General features: G+C 34.6%; 1 protein-coding gene across 9 annotated transcripts in view; it reads left to right on the forward strand.

Annotated features, from left to right (window-relative positions):
- The window catches only part of LOC109537277 (long-chain-fatty-acid--CoA ligase 4), a 22,112-nt gene that overhangs the window by 6,451 nt on the left and 2,263 nt on the right, over positions 1-13,398 (forward strand). For 3 of the 9 annotated variants that reach the window (XM_048665170.1, XM_048665169.1, XM_048665167.1), the window contains exons 2-10: positions 6,162-6,300; positions 7,987-8,103; positions 9,584-9,799; positions 11,437-11,638; positions 11,730-11,957; positions 12,065-12,124; positions 12,234-12,407; positions 12,991-13,151; positions 13,212-13,351. In XM_048665170.1, coding sequence (XP_048521127.1) covers positions 6,166-6,300; positions 7,987-8,103; positions 9,584-9,799; positions 11,437-11,638; positions 11,730-11,957; positions 12,065-12,124; positions 12,234-12,407; positions 12,991-13,151; positions 13,212-13,351 — 1,433 coding nt within the window. In that variant the 5' untranslated portion in view covers positions 6,162-6,165. Of the gene's footprint in view, positions 1-729; positions 1,090-6,161; positions 6,301-7,986; positions 8,104-9,583; positions 9,800-11,436; positions 11,639-11,729; positions 11,958-12,064; positions 12,125-12,233; positions 12,408-12,990; positions 13,152-13,211; positions 13,352-13,398 lie in introns of those variants that run through there. The other 6 variants (XM_048665173.1, XM_048665171.1, XM_048665168.1 and 3 more) reach the window with 5 other exon arrangements.

A 13,398-nucleotide genomic window follows, 5' to 3' on the forward strand; every position in this document is an offset into this window, starting at 1 on the left:
ACATTCTAAAATTAATTAGGCCTAACAGGTGATTAGTCAGGACAATCAAATTTGGGAAGAGACTAGAATTATTTGTTCAGATACTTAAATATTTTTACTTATATGTGTAGCGTTGTTGCTGCTTTAAGCCTTGGCATACATTTGGAGTATTAATTTTGTCCATTTTGGACACAAAGTGAATAAAATACTGTTTATATTGATAGCTATTTTTCTTTGCATTCTGAGGATATTGTTTTTGGTTTGCAAAATTCTTCAATATACCGGGTGTTCGTTAATATTCAATGTTTATTTCGTTTAATTAATGTATGATATACTGAGCTAAGATTGTCGGTATCCGATCTGAAATTCATAGCATTGTTATGTTTTTTAATCTGTATCATTTCATGGACTCTTCTCTTATTATAATTACTCTTATAATACTGCTACTTACTATTCTACTTACTACTATAAGTAGTAAGTACTTACTTACTATAAGTAGAAGTACAAGAAGTAACATTCAGCAACTCAGCACTCGCCTAATTCCATTTATACAAACATTGTTCATTTAGAAAATATTATTCCATATGTTCAACACCAAAAACTTGCCAAATTAATGTAAAATTCTGGTGCAAAGCAAGAGAAATGAAACAATTCGCGTAGCCAGACTCGTCCAGTTCAGCAGAAAAAAGGAATCGATTCAGCGTGTAGATACTGAGACTCTTAATAATCCATAGATATGCTTAAGATACTTACATATAACAATGAATGGGAAACATTCGATTCCCCAATGCTCGCTAGTCTACAGTGCCACTCGACCTCGACTTATCAGTCGTCAACTCGGGTTGAGTTTTAAAAAAATATTGTTTTTCTAATCCAAATTTGAGTTCTTATCATTCCTAGTTTTATCGAGGTCCATAGTACTACATGTTCATTCGTGACCGCGACTTCGTAGTGGCCGTTCACTTCCAATCCAATTTTGTGATTCTGTTGCTGTGCTCTTGTGTCGCTTGTTTTAGGGTTCCTTTTCCTTGTGGTTTGTGCTCATTTTAGGAATTTTTCATTTGCCAAGTAGCCCGGAGGAGACTTACCAGTTCAAATGTATATGGGAGGGTATGTACACTTTTTTTTTTACTTTTGTTAGGTCTTCCGATCAAATGGAATTTAGTACATTGTAGGAATTTTTGAAATTGTGGATGCTTCAGAGTTGAGTGCATGCTTGGAGATAAATTTACATTGGAGATATTTTTGCCATGTGTTCAAATCAAGCGAGAATTTTTCTTCGAACTCTGTAAAACGGGAATTTTTATTTGCGTTATCTCAGCTACTCGATGTGAGAGCTGGAATTGGAAAACATTCCAGAACAGTCGAAATAAATGCCCACGTGCTTTTATATTAGGCATATGCGATTATCAGACGAGCAGCAGGAATTTCATTTCATCAATTGACCTCTTCAACCGTTTCCCTGGAAGAAACAGTTGATTTGCCAGATATTTTTGTGTACTTGATAAGATTAGTTGTGTTTTGATTTTAAGGTGCGTCTTTAATTGGTCACGATTTACTAGAATGTCTTAATCGGAAATTTGCCTTCATTACTTTTCAAAACTTTTAGTTCAGTTCCTCTTCTTCGACTAAAATTAAGCTAAATGTTCACAACAGTGATTTGTGTAAAATAATTAAGGTTTGTTCTCAAAAAGAGTTTTTTTTGTGGATGTGTAAAACTCAAAGTGTTCTGCTAGGTGGAAAACAACCTACAACTGCAATAAAACTATTTAAAAAATTGTAATCCCTGCAGTTTCCTGAAAAGATGGATGGATGACTTGTAGAAAGCAGCGTAAAAGTCGATTAGCAACGTGACGTTGGAAATGAATAATCTGGAGTAAAATCCATAATCTCATTGTGATTGATTCATTTTTTCGCCAATGGATTAAGTCCAGTTTCACATAAATAAATGAGCTCATCAGCAAAATAATCAATAAATAATTCAATTTAAGGAAAAATGAAATCGTTCCTGGGGATAAACCCAATCAAATATGTTATAGGAGTTTCAAGCACAAAATTATTTTTGGATATTTCGCCGAAAAAGTGCAAAATACCATGTTTGTTTTCCGAAAGTTTTTATTTTAATTTATTGGTCCGCGTTAAGATAAAGATGATTGGTACAACATAAAACATAATTGTCTGGTAGCAACGGAATGATAAGAGAAACCTAACTAGAAGCCGACAAAATAGCCTACATATTTATTACTTTATTGCTGGCGTTAAGGCTTAATAAATTTTAGACTGGACATTTTATCCATCCCACAAAATAACTGATTATTCGACTAGTCTGGCAGTTTATATGAAATATTGTTGATAATAGAAGATGCATTGTTTTGGAAAGGTTTTCTTTAGATTTCCCTCGAAGTTTTCGAGAATTTTTCAAAGCGATGAAACCACCATAAGTGAGCGTTAAAAATCCCAAATGGCTTGTTCTTTGGGTTTGTTAAGTTGGATGGAGTTGATGACTCTTAAAATAGTGTAAACACCATAAAAGCGTAATCAGAAATATAAAGACTTTTTCTTCCATATTTGCACATCCAATACTTCATTACCACGTTTTGAAGAACAAATTGTGAGTATTTGCTTTCATTGGCTGGGTAGAAAGGGAAAAAAACTATGCACTGTGCCAGAAATAATACATTTTTTATTTTTATGGAGGCATTTTTTTGCTATCGATAATATCGATATCGTTCTGCATTTTTCATTGCCACATCATCTGCAGGCGAAAAATGTGCAACTGTTCATGGGTTTGAAGATGTTTAAAGGTGGAAACTTGCGTGTTTTTCAATTTATACAAAATTCTTGCCAGAAACTTTTATAACGAACAAGGAACGAGTTTTTAAAGAATGTGTAAAAGAACGAATGATTTAATTTAAAAAATAATTCTTGCATTGGCTGGTTAAAAAAGGTTCCAGATACCTCAAATAAAATGAGTAACAAAATACAGTTAGTAAAATCTATTACAAAAGTAAATTGATGAAATATCATAACACGTGTAAGTCACTATAACACACGGATAAATTGAAATTGAATTATGGTCAACGTTACCAAATTCAACAATGAAAACTGCAGAAATTAACCGTTTTTCCACGCAACTACAAAGCATAAAAGCCTGACATTTTTTTTTGTTGCAGTAATTTTTAAAATCGTGGTTTTTTCGAGTTTTACTGACTTTTATTTTGTTCGCTTTGCTACTAAAGCATTGAAGGAAATCTTGCTGCTCCCAAAACATTGTAAAATAATAAGAATTAGTTGCGAATTGGGGAAAATTTATGAAAATTGCCCAACCCATTAAAAATCTAACTAAGTCATGCTACTATATTCGCTATAACCGGCGATAATTTCCAAAACCTGTAAAATATAATGTAGCTTTATTTGTGTTTTGGAATTGAAGCTTAGAGGAGATTTAAAGAGAATGATTAATGTAATAACGAAGTCATTTTTAAATCTACACAAAATCCTACATCTTATGCCAATTAGGTGTTATTTAGCAATGTCGGAGATCTATGTGATGCGAATAGCTTACGGTTTACCAAACCGGTAACTTTACCATAACATTTTCGCAGTCTTCAGGTCAATGCCATGGAATAAGCCATAATAAATTACTGGTGCATTCTGCATTTGTTCTTCCGCAATGTGCTAGTTGTTACGTTAAACAACCGAAATTAATTATTTATCCGAACGGTTAGCAAAGTTTTGCTAGAAACAAAGAATAGGCTAAGATTCCAAGAAAGACGCTGGTGTAATTGTGATCGTCGATAGCACACGTTTTATTGGAATAATCTTCACATATTCTATTATCTGAAATACAGAAGGATTATCAAAGTTCTGACTCGAGAAAGGTAACCTTGTGCTTTAAGGAAACACCCACCATCTATCAGCAGCAAATACTCGCTTTATTCCCTTGTAATCCATATTAATATTTTTATGATCTTAGATACGTTCATAAAAATAGCCACCGTTATTTGCATTTCTACGTTGATTCATCAGGAGTGATGACAAATCAATTAGTTTCAGTGCGTATTCATGCAATTTTCATTTGACTTTCTATGGGTATTTTTAGTTTGTTTAATAAACTTTGAGATATTGTTCCTTTAAGTTATTAAACTTTTACACTTTACAACAAAGCTTTTACTAGGCATTGGTTCAGTTGTGGATGTTTGATGGAAGATGCTTTTTTGATTGTGTTTGAACGTTCTTCAAGGCGCACCAATTAATAGTTGAAATTTGTCTATTCCGTCTATTTTTATGCAAAATGTTCAGCTAAGGCTTCAAAAATCGATTTTGTTTCTTAAACATTAAAGGTTTGTGAACTAGCCACGATAACAAAAAAATTGTGTTTTATTCCGCAATTTTTGTACTTGAGCACAGTGTAAATTTTGTATGATTTTTTATATTTCTGTCGTTTTGCAATATTTATTCAGGCATTCACAGGACACTACAATTCGAAATACAGAAAAATCGGCGTTTTATTAACCAATTTTTATGTATTATCTTTAGTGCTCTGAGGATGCCTGAATAAATATAGCAAAGCGCCGGCAGTTTAAGTAAACTAATTTTCATTTTACGTCTATCCAAATCCTGTTAAAAAAGCAGACAATTCCATTGTCAAGGAGCATAATCCATAAAAAATTAGTCACGATTTTTGTCGTTTTAAATAGACTTTCAATACATTTTTTTGACTACATCCAAACGGTTTTACTTGCTTTTTGAAGATCAGCAAAGTTGTTTGCAAACAGTTTAAATTGTTAAATACAAAAATTAATTAATTGAACGAAAGCAAATTGCTGTCTCAATTACTTATTACAATTTTCATTTTTGCTTTATTGCGAGATGTTAGTTGTTTTCCAATAACTGACAAGATTAACAAACAGTTAAGGTTTAAATCCAAGCATCGGCTTTGATCTTTAATAATTAGTACACCCTGTATATTTCTGAACATAAAAGATAAAGCCACCATCCAGACCAGATTTATCTCCCCTTTACTTTTTCCTATGCGGTTATCTTAAGTACAAAGTTTGTTGAATTTGGTCAACAAGAATTGCTTATCATAAAACTAAATTAGGCTTAATTAAAATTATTGGAAATCCTAATCTTTGGAACAGAATTTGAAGCACAAATTTGAGAATAAACGGAACAACAAAATGCATTAACTTATATCGGGAAAACCTGTTGAAAACGTGTGAAAATTCAATAAGAAAGTAGTTTTTCCAACTGTTTTTTGCTAATTAGGTTTAATTAGGAATTGGTAAATATATATATATATATATATGACAGGTTAATAGAAAAAGTAAAAAACATTTTACAAAATATCTTTCGCAAAATTACGTTCAATTAGCTTACGTATAAAACGTTCTAATAATAAGCCTTTAATCGGTAGTACGTAGCAATTTAATTAATTAAATTAAAACTTAAAATATCACCTAAAATGTGAAGTAAGTTGATAACATTAATTAAAGTATTCACGGTATTTTTGGCGCAATTGTTGCGCCTTAATCATTATTTCCGATTAATTTAACCTAAATTTATTTATTTAGCGTTTTGTTCAAATCAAATACAGCCGAAAATGTGCAAACTTCGTTTATATTTGGGAGAAGACGAAAGTTTTGCAAATGTTTAGAGATGGAAACTTGCGCGTTTTTCAATTTATGCAAAAATCTAAAGAGGATTTAAGGCTCTTAGGCGTTTTTCTTCGGTCATCGCAGTACTTAAGATAGCTTGACAACGTTGTTTTTTTTTATTAAGGTTCAAACTTTTACAGTTAATAACCATTTTTTCCGCATGCAACCTTGTTGAAACATGGGGATTTTGCTCAAATTATTGCAATAAAACATGCAATTTTTTCTTTATGACTAGCTTCAGACGCATCCTCAGTACGTTTCGCAACATTGTAGATGGACAAGTATTTTTGTTTGCTTAGAGTTTTAGATTGGGATTTCAAGTTTTATATTTTTGGAAGGACATTTTGAAGATATTTTTTATATAAATTGATAATTAAGTCGCATTTGCTTCCACCTATCTATCATTGCTTATCCTATACTACAACAAACAATTTTTACACAATTTCAATGACTTTGAAATGCAGGTTGTTTTTTCACTTCAAGCGTTTTTGGAGAAAATAAGTAATTTTTTTTTTGTTTCAGGAATATGGATGGAATAGGCTTTAGCATAGCGCTAGGCGCTATACGGGCTCTAGCCTTCATTTACGACATCCTAACCTTCCCAATTTACGTGCTCCTCCAGAGGCCTTGGCAACAGCGACAGCATTCCAGAAAAATTAAGGTCAGGATTAGCGTGTTGTGTTAAGCGCATGCGCGTGTCTTGGCTCGGCTCCATCACTGATCAGCATCAGTTGTGCGATCAACTCGAATTGATCAGTTTGCGACATGTTTTTTTGGTCTTTTGCTTTTCTGTGCTGGTCTTTTCATTGGGAAGCTTTTTAAAATTCTTTAATTAACTGCAATTTTCAAACATTTAATTATTTCAAGATATTTTCTCTGGTACTTGAAATGTGGCTGATTGTGTGGAGATGGGGGATGAATGTTTTTGAATGTTTTAAAGCAGCAGTTTATATACATTGAGTAGTTCTTTTTTTGGTTCTCGTTAAATAATTTCAAACGAAAAATTAAACAGTTGAGATTTTTACTTTCTCTTTTTTTATTTTTTTAATGATCTTTTTGTTCTTTGCTATCCAGTAGTACATACAGAGTGGTCGGTAGTTAAGAAAGGTAAAGCGTCATCGTGTAACTGCTCATTATATTTTCTTCAATAATTAGGCAGATTTTAATTGAGAGTTCGCAGAAAGTTACAATAGCGGAGTTTTGCTGTTGGAACATTATAATCTAAACTTTGTTTAAGTTGCCTTCAGGCGCTACACACATTTAATTTTTTCAAAGTAAAAATCTGAGAGATCATGATCGGGACTCCGAACTGGCCCAGAAAATTCACTGTCGCCAATCATCCACCTGCCAGGAAATGGTTCATTCGGGAAATTTGGATAAAAATTGTGGAAATTATCGATTTAACGTGAACAATTTCAAGTATTTCCGTAATGGAAAAATAGTTCACTGCGGCATCACATCTATATCGATATCTAGAATCCGCAGTAGCTCGATGGCGATTAATTACGGATCACCCTGTATAATACGAAATATCAGGCTGTATCGAGCGGTACGGTTAAACAAATCCGGAAAATTTGTGGATTTCAATTCGAATTTTTCCAGCCCGGCAAAAGTGCATTCTGCAGATGCTGCTTGAACATCAAAGTTGTCGAGCTTGTAGACTGGGACTAGAGCTTTAGTGGCAGTTTTTTTCATTCGTTTATTTTGTAAAATTTTGTTGATATTTCGCATGCAAATCACGTCGCCGCGATAAAACGATCTCATCCGATGCTGCTGTGGCATGAACAAGGGGAAACTCATTGAATTTTGAAATTAACATCGAGGTTTTGCTTATCTATACTGTGCTATACCGATAGATTAGCACAATTTACAGCTTGTCTGCCACATTGCGACAACGGAGTTTGTACAAATGAACTTTTTATAGAACTAATATTTTCAATCCAATGCAGATTTCCAATGCAAAAAACTGCACATTCATCGGCAAAAAAACCCCACAATCCGTACGAAATAAATTAGCAACAACCAGGTGAAAGGGTATCGATAAACCTAATTGCCTGCAGCGTTATTGTTAACAGCCATTAAATTCAGTTTAACTACACACTGAATGGATTTAATCCTATGATAATTATCATTGTTTTTATTTAATAATTTGTTATAACACGCCACCTGCCAAGGTCTGCTTATGAGAGATGAGAACTTGAGTTCTAGAATGTTTTCATTCGAAGAGCTTGCTATTTTTAACTTTGCAGGCAAATAGTGTTCAAGGCTTCCGTTCAATTGTGTTTCGTCCCTTGACTGTTTTCCCTAACTGTGTCTTTTTTCCTGTGTTTACCCGATTTGTTTATAGGCATTTGTCGCGTCGACCGAACGTGAAAATAATAAGAAAGATGATGTTTCCATTGAAATGAGGGATCTAACAAACAAATTCGTAGAGACATCTACGATAAATAATAATAACTATAAGGTATAATACAACGGTAAACTATATATGGAGGGTTCAACTAGACTAGGCCTTGGTGTGCTTCACTGATATACAACTGTTCTAAGCGGTTTTATATAAGTGAAGTGGGCTTTGAGCAAATTGAAGGAACTTGCACTGAGGTGTGCAGCATGTTAATCTAGAGGGTTTCGGCTGGTTGAAGGTATTCATGTTCGAGCAGGGGGTTCGAAAGACGTTATGTGATGCATTTGTTTAAGTGTAGTCAAATAGGACAGTAGGTACTAATAATTTATAGTAGGCAAAAACACATTATGTTAGGAAGTTTGAGTTAAATGGAGTGAATTATTTGTATGGGTTCCCAAATGTGGGGCGCGTAATCCTGGAAACCAGAATTTAATTTCCCATTTTGATTGATTGATAAAGCTGATAAAGTGTCTTGGTGCAAAAACCAGCAGAACTTTTTCCTTGATAGGCAGAATCAATTAATTTGTTTGTTGCGTTTCAACAATTGCCGTTTCCTGATATTTTCCTGTTCTTGGTCAAATCTTGTGGCATTCATAGTTTTTCCGCAAATTGCAATGCATTAGTGTGTACACACTCGATGAAATCAAAGAATCGGTCTTTTTTGTATTGAAGTGTGTAATTAACGGTCTTTTTCAAGCCTTCAAAGGTACATTCAGCCTAGCGCTTTCGACTTATTCAGTCATCATCAGGCTCTGATGACAAATTGCAATGCATTAGTGTGTAATTAACGGTCTTTTTCAAGGCATCAAAGGTACATTCAGCCTAGCGCTTTCGACTTATTCAGTCATCATCAGAGCTCTGATGATGACTGAATAAGTCGAAAGCGCTAGGCTGAATGTACCTTTGATGCCTTGAAAAAGACCGTTAATTACACACTTCAATACAAAAAAAGCCGATTCTTTAAATATACAGGAGTTATTCAAGAATGAATTTTAAGGGTTTGAAAGCGGTAACGTGCAGAATGGAACCATTTTTTTTACTAGTGAGTTTTTTTGCATCTGCATAAAGCCAAAACATTGACTTTAATGTGCCACACTTTTCTGGGGCACCCTATAAATTACCATTTTACATGACTGGATTTTTCAATTAACTCTTTTATTCACTGTTTGTTACAGTGCGAATATGTTGACATCGGGTATAATGAAAAAACTAATTAGCGCAGAAAAGATTTAGTTATTTTAGAAACTAAATTTTTCTACTTATTGAACCTACTTTGGCAAAACAACAATAGTCGAACACCTGTTTATCTACAAAAGTGAAGCGATAAGGCATAATGACCACAATAAAACTGGGAAATTATTGTTTTCTAATTGCATCACATACGCAGCTCGAATTTTGCATGATTACAGTTAAGTGCCCAACTAACACCAACAATTGCACCGAGCTTAGATTTTCATAGGGGAAAATTGTATTATGAAAATACTTCCGTAGATCGTGCATTGCCAGCGTCTCTATTTAAAATGTGTTCATGTTGCAACAGGCCCAACCAATATCTCAGGACGCCAAAACCATTACCTACAGATCGACCATGCAACCTGGACCTCTGCACGTGACGCTGTTGCGGGAGAAGGTCGACACCATGGTCAAACTGATGGAGTTTGTTACGAAAAAATACCCCAACAAGAGATGTCTGGGTACCAGGGAGATTTTCGGCGAGGATGATGAGCAACAGTCCAATGGAAAAGTGTTCAAAAAGGTCAGAACTGAATTAAACGTGTGATAAGTGTAGATGAAGAGTCGAAAGGTAAAGCTGCAAACATCAGCAAACACAAGTCGTTTGGGTTGGTTGGGAGAGAAAAAATTGACTCATGAGTGTGAGTCCATTTGTCGTACTGATCGTGATATAAGTGTAATAATTTACTCCTGAGGTAGTATAAAAGAAGTAACGTAAATTCTGCAAATTCATAGAGAAAAGCTGGTTTGTACTCTATTTGATGTTCTAACTCTTAGTCTATTAATGGATTAAGTTCTCATGGTTACATTGATATAAAAATGTGTGTGACAATTTTTGAATTTTTTCCAAGAATATAGGAATTAATCTCCCTTTTTCGATTCTCCACGAATAGTGGAAAAACTTTCAAAAATTCTACTAGAGCTTTTCAATAAGCCATTAAAGATCCAAGAGTTTTGGCAAAAACCTTCCATTTTACTCCAATTGGGGATCATTTGAATAACATATTTAAATAGAATCGGAATATCTGACCCAACGGTGCAATCAAGCGAGTATAGCAATAATGCGATCAAATCTCAACAATATTATTATAACGTTATTTAATTAATTAGCATGTTTAAAGAGATTGTATACCATTCCTTTATCTAGCAAGAAATTGTTGATTGTTGCCTGCTTATTATTACTCATATAATATAATATTTTGCATTATTCGAATTAATGAAGCAAAACCGTCTATTCACTGTTCGGACGAATTTAATCAGGTGTAATGCACAATCGCATTTAATTGAAAACGGCTGAGCTGATTAATAAAATAATTATTTAGTCATTATTCTTGGAAGGTGTTTAATGAGAATTAAGCCGATGAAAGCCAAAGTGTCCAAAGTCACGATTTTTATGCGGTAATTTGTGAGAATTGTTGTTTTTATACAGCAACTTCTAAGCGCACTGTAATGGCATATTGATTTATTGTTCTACTGCATGTGTGGAGGTCCTTTTCGGCCAAGCAATAGCAAATTCAAAGAAACCTGAACAAAGTTATTTGCCACACGAAAAGTTGGAAATGCTCCAATCAGGCTGCACTAAAGAGTTTCAAAGCACAATCTCCTGCAGGATTACGTATTTTGGTTATCTTATTTGCTTTTTTCAACATTTACACATTTCTGCGAATTTGTTTTAATAAACATAATTCGTGGGTTCTCCTAAATTGTCTGACGTATTTCGATCTTTTGATTGTACAACGCTGCTTTCTCTGTTAAAGTTTTTCTTATAAAATACATTTTATTGTTTTAACCTGGACACAGGTTGCAGTCGAAAAGGACGTTTTCCATGCCAACTACTCTGGTCCAAATGCCTTTAAGAGCAAGTCAATAATTTGCCTCGAAGAAGAAGTTTAACGCACCGCATGCCGAAATGATTCCTTTCCAGCTTTTTTTCATTCTCCTCATTGTCTATTTGTAATTTACTTGAGAGCAAAGGAAAGAACATTCTCTTCTAGTCATTCGTCAATCCTTCTTCGAAAGAACCTTTTAAAAAATTTCTATTTGGGATCAATCCCTCAATGTGTCCATAATTCAGAGCGTTGGGGTGCACCAGTGAAATATTTGGATTATACAAAACGTTTTTTACATTTTCTTTGTTATAAAGATCAATATTCTGTTTAGTTCAACATGGGTGAATACCGCTGGAAAACGTATTCCGAAGTGAACATGTTGGCCACCAATTTTGGAAAGGGACTGAGAGAGCTCGGTTGCAAGCCCGGAGAAAACGTTGTCATCTTCGCCGAAACAAGAGCTGAATGGATGATTGCAGCCCATGGACTTTTCAGGGAAAATATTCCATTAGTCACCATTTATGCCACATTAGGTAAGACTGTAGGTCCTGATGGTGAAATGGTTTATAATAAATTCGTAAATAAATATTAAATAAATTAAAATAAAACTAATTGGTTTTACAGGAGATGAAGCTATCGCTCATGGAATCAACGAAACTGATGTCACCACTGTGGTGACATCCTTTGAACTGATGCCCAAGTTTAAGAAAGTGCTCGCTTTAACTCCGAAAGTGAAAACCCTGATTTACATGGAGGACCAGCTGAAGGACTTGGATAAAACCGGATATGCCGATGGTATCCAAATCATCAGCCTCACAGAGGTTTTGAAAAAAGGAAAAGGATCGAAATATGGTAAGCTGCCAGAGAACATTTTGTAGTTAGTAGCGAAAAACCCTCATTTGATCTGGGTGGAGCACAAGGGACTGTCGCTGGAAGTTCAATGCTCATTAAATTTGTAGGTTTATGTTCAAGACAGATTTGTTTGCAGAATCACAATTGCAAGTGCAAGTTTCAAAAAGGTAATCCCGATTATTCAGCTGCAAATTTGATTTTTAGCCCTTTTTTCCTCAGCTAACTCCTCTAAAACTTCCCATCGGCTCAATATAATTCGATGGTTCTTTTTTGCAGAAAGCAGTCCTCCCGAAACAAATGATCCAGCCATCATCATGTACACCAGTGGCTCTACTGGGGTGCCTAAGGGCGTAATGATTTTGCATAAGAATCTGATTGCCACTTTAAAGGCTTTCTGTGATGCTACCGATATCTACGAGCAAGACATAATGATTGGATTCCTACCTTTGGGTAAGCTTTGATTGATTGTTTAGATAGTTTTCAAATGATCCGAAACAGACTCAGTATTTTTGTGCGTCAGGCAATTAAGGTTTGAATAGTTCAGAATAATGAGTTCACGTTTCGTGTTAGTTCTACTACGAATAGGTACGTACTTGATGTTTAAATGCCGATAGAACAGAAATATCGCGTATTTTCCAAAGGGTTTTCCGGCAAGCTGAACATTTTCAGGGAATCGGAAACTTCTTCAAAACGAAACACCAGTAGATACCTTAATTATTTTCACGAAGTGTTCAGAAAGTACGGGTTTTTAATCAAAAATGATCTGAAGTCAACATTCCATGCTTCATGCACAATATTTCGAAGCGTTTGTCTACTGAAAAATATTGGAAAATTAGCGACTTTCAATTGATGTTCAAACGGCGTTTCAGTATCAAAATACGATGAAACACTGTGAAATTTGCAAGAAGATTGCAGAATGAAAAAGTTCCCAAAAAGCACAAGTCGCACATGTATCCAAACGAGGACTATTTGTTATCTTGTATAAATAGTTTTTTTTCTATAATTCAACAAAAATTTCCATTTCTTGTTGCAGCCCATGTTTTTGAGCTACTGGTGGAAACCGTGTGTCTTTGTGCTGGCGTGCCGATTGGCTACTCCAGTGCTCTCACTATGCTTGATTCGTCCAGCAAAATTAAGAAAGGCACTAAAGGAGATGCGTCGGTCCTGCAGCCCACTTGCATGACAAGTGTGCCGGTGAGTTAACTAGAATATTTAATTTTTGGGCATTTGCTAAATTTTTTTTATTGTTTTCAGTTAATATTGGATAGAATCTCGAAAACCATACAAGACAAACTAGGAAAAAGCAGCGACCTTAAAAAGCTGATCTTCAAATTCTCGTATGATTACAAGGCGAAATGGGCAAGAAGAGGATACGACACGCCCATTATCAACAAGTGGGTATTATCAAAAGAGATAGACTTGCGAGGGGCCATTCCTTGAA

The sequence above is a fragment of the Dendroctonus ponderosae genome, unplaced genomic scaffold (genome assembly GCF_020466585.1).
Source record: "Dendroctonus ponderosae isolate FM_Combo_2020 unplaced genomic scaffold, Dpon_F_20191213v2 Dpon_F_20191213_3, whole genome shotgun sequence".
NCBI classification, from domain to species: Eukaryota; Metazoa; Arthropoda; class Insecta; order Coleoptera; family Curculionidae; genus Dendroctonus; species Dendroctonus ponderosae.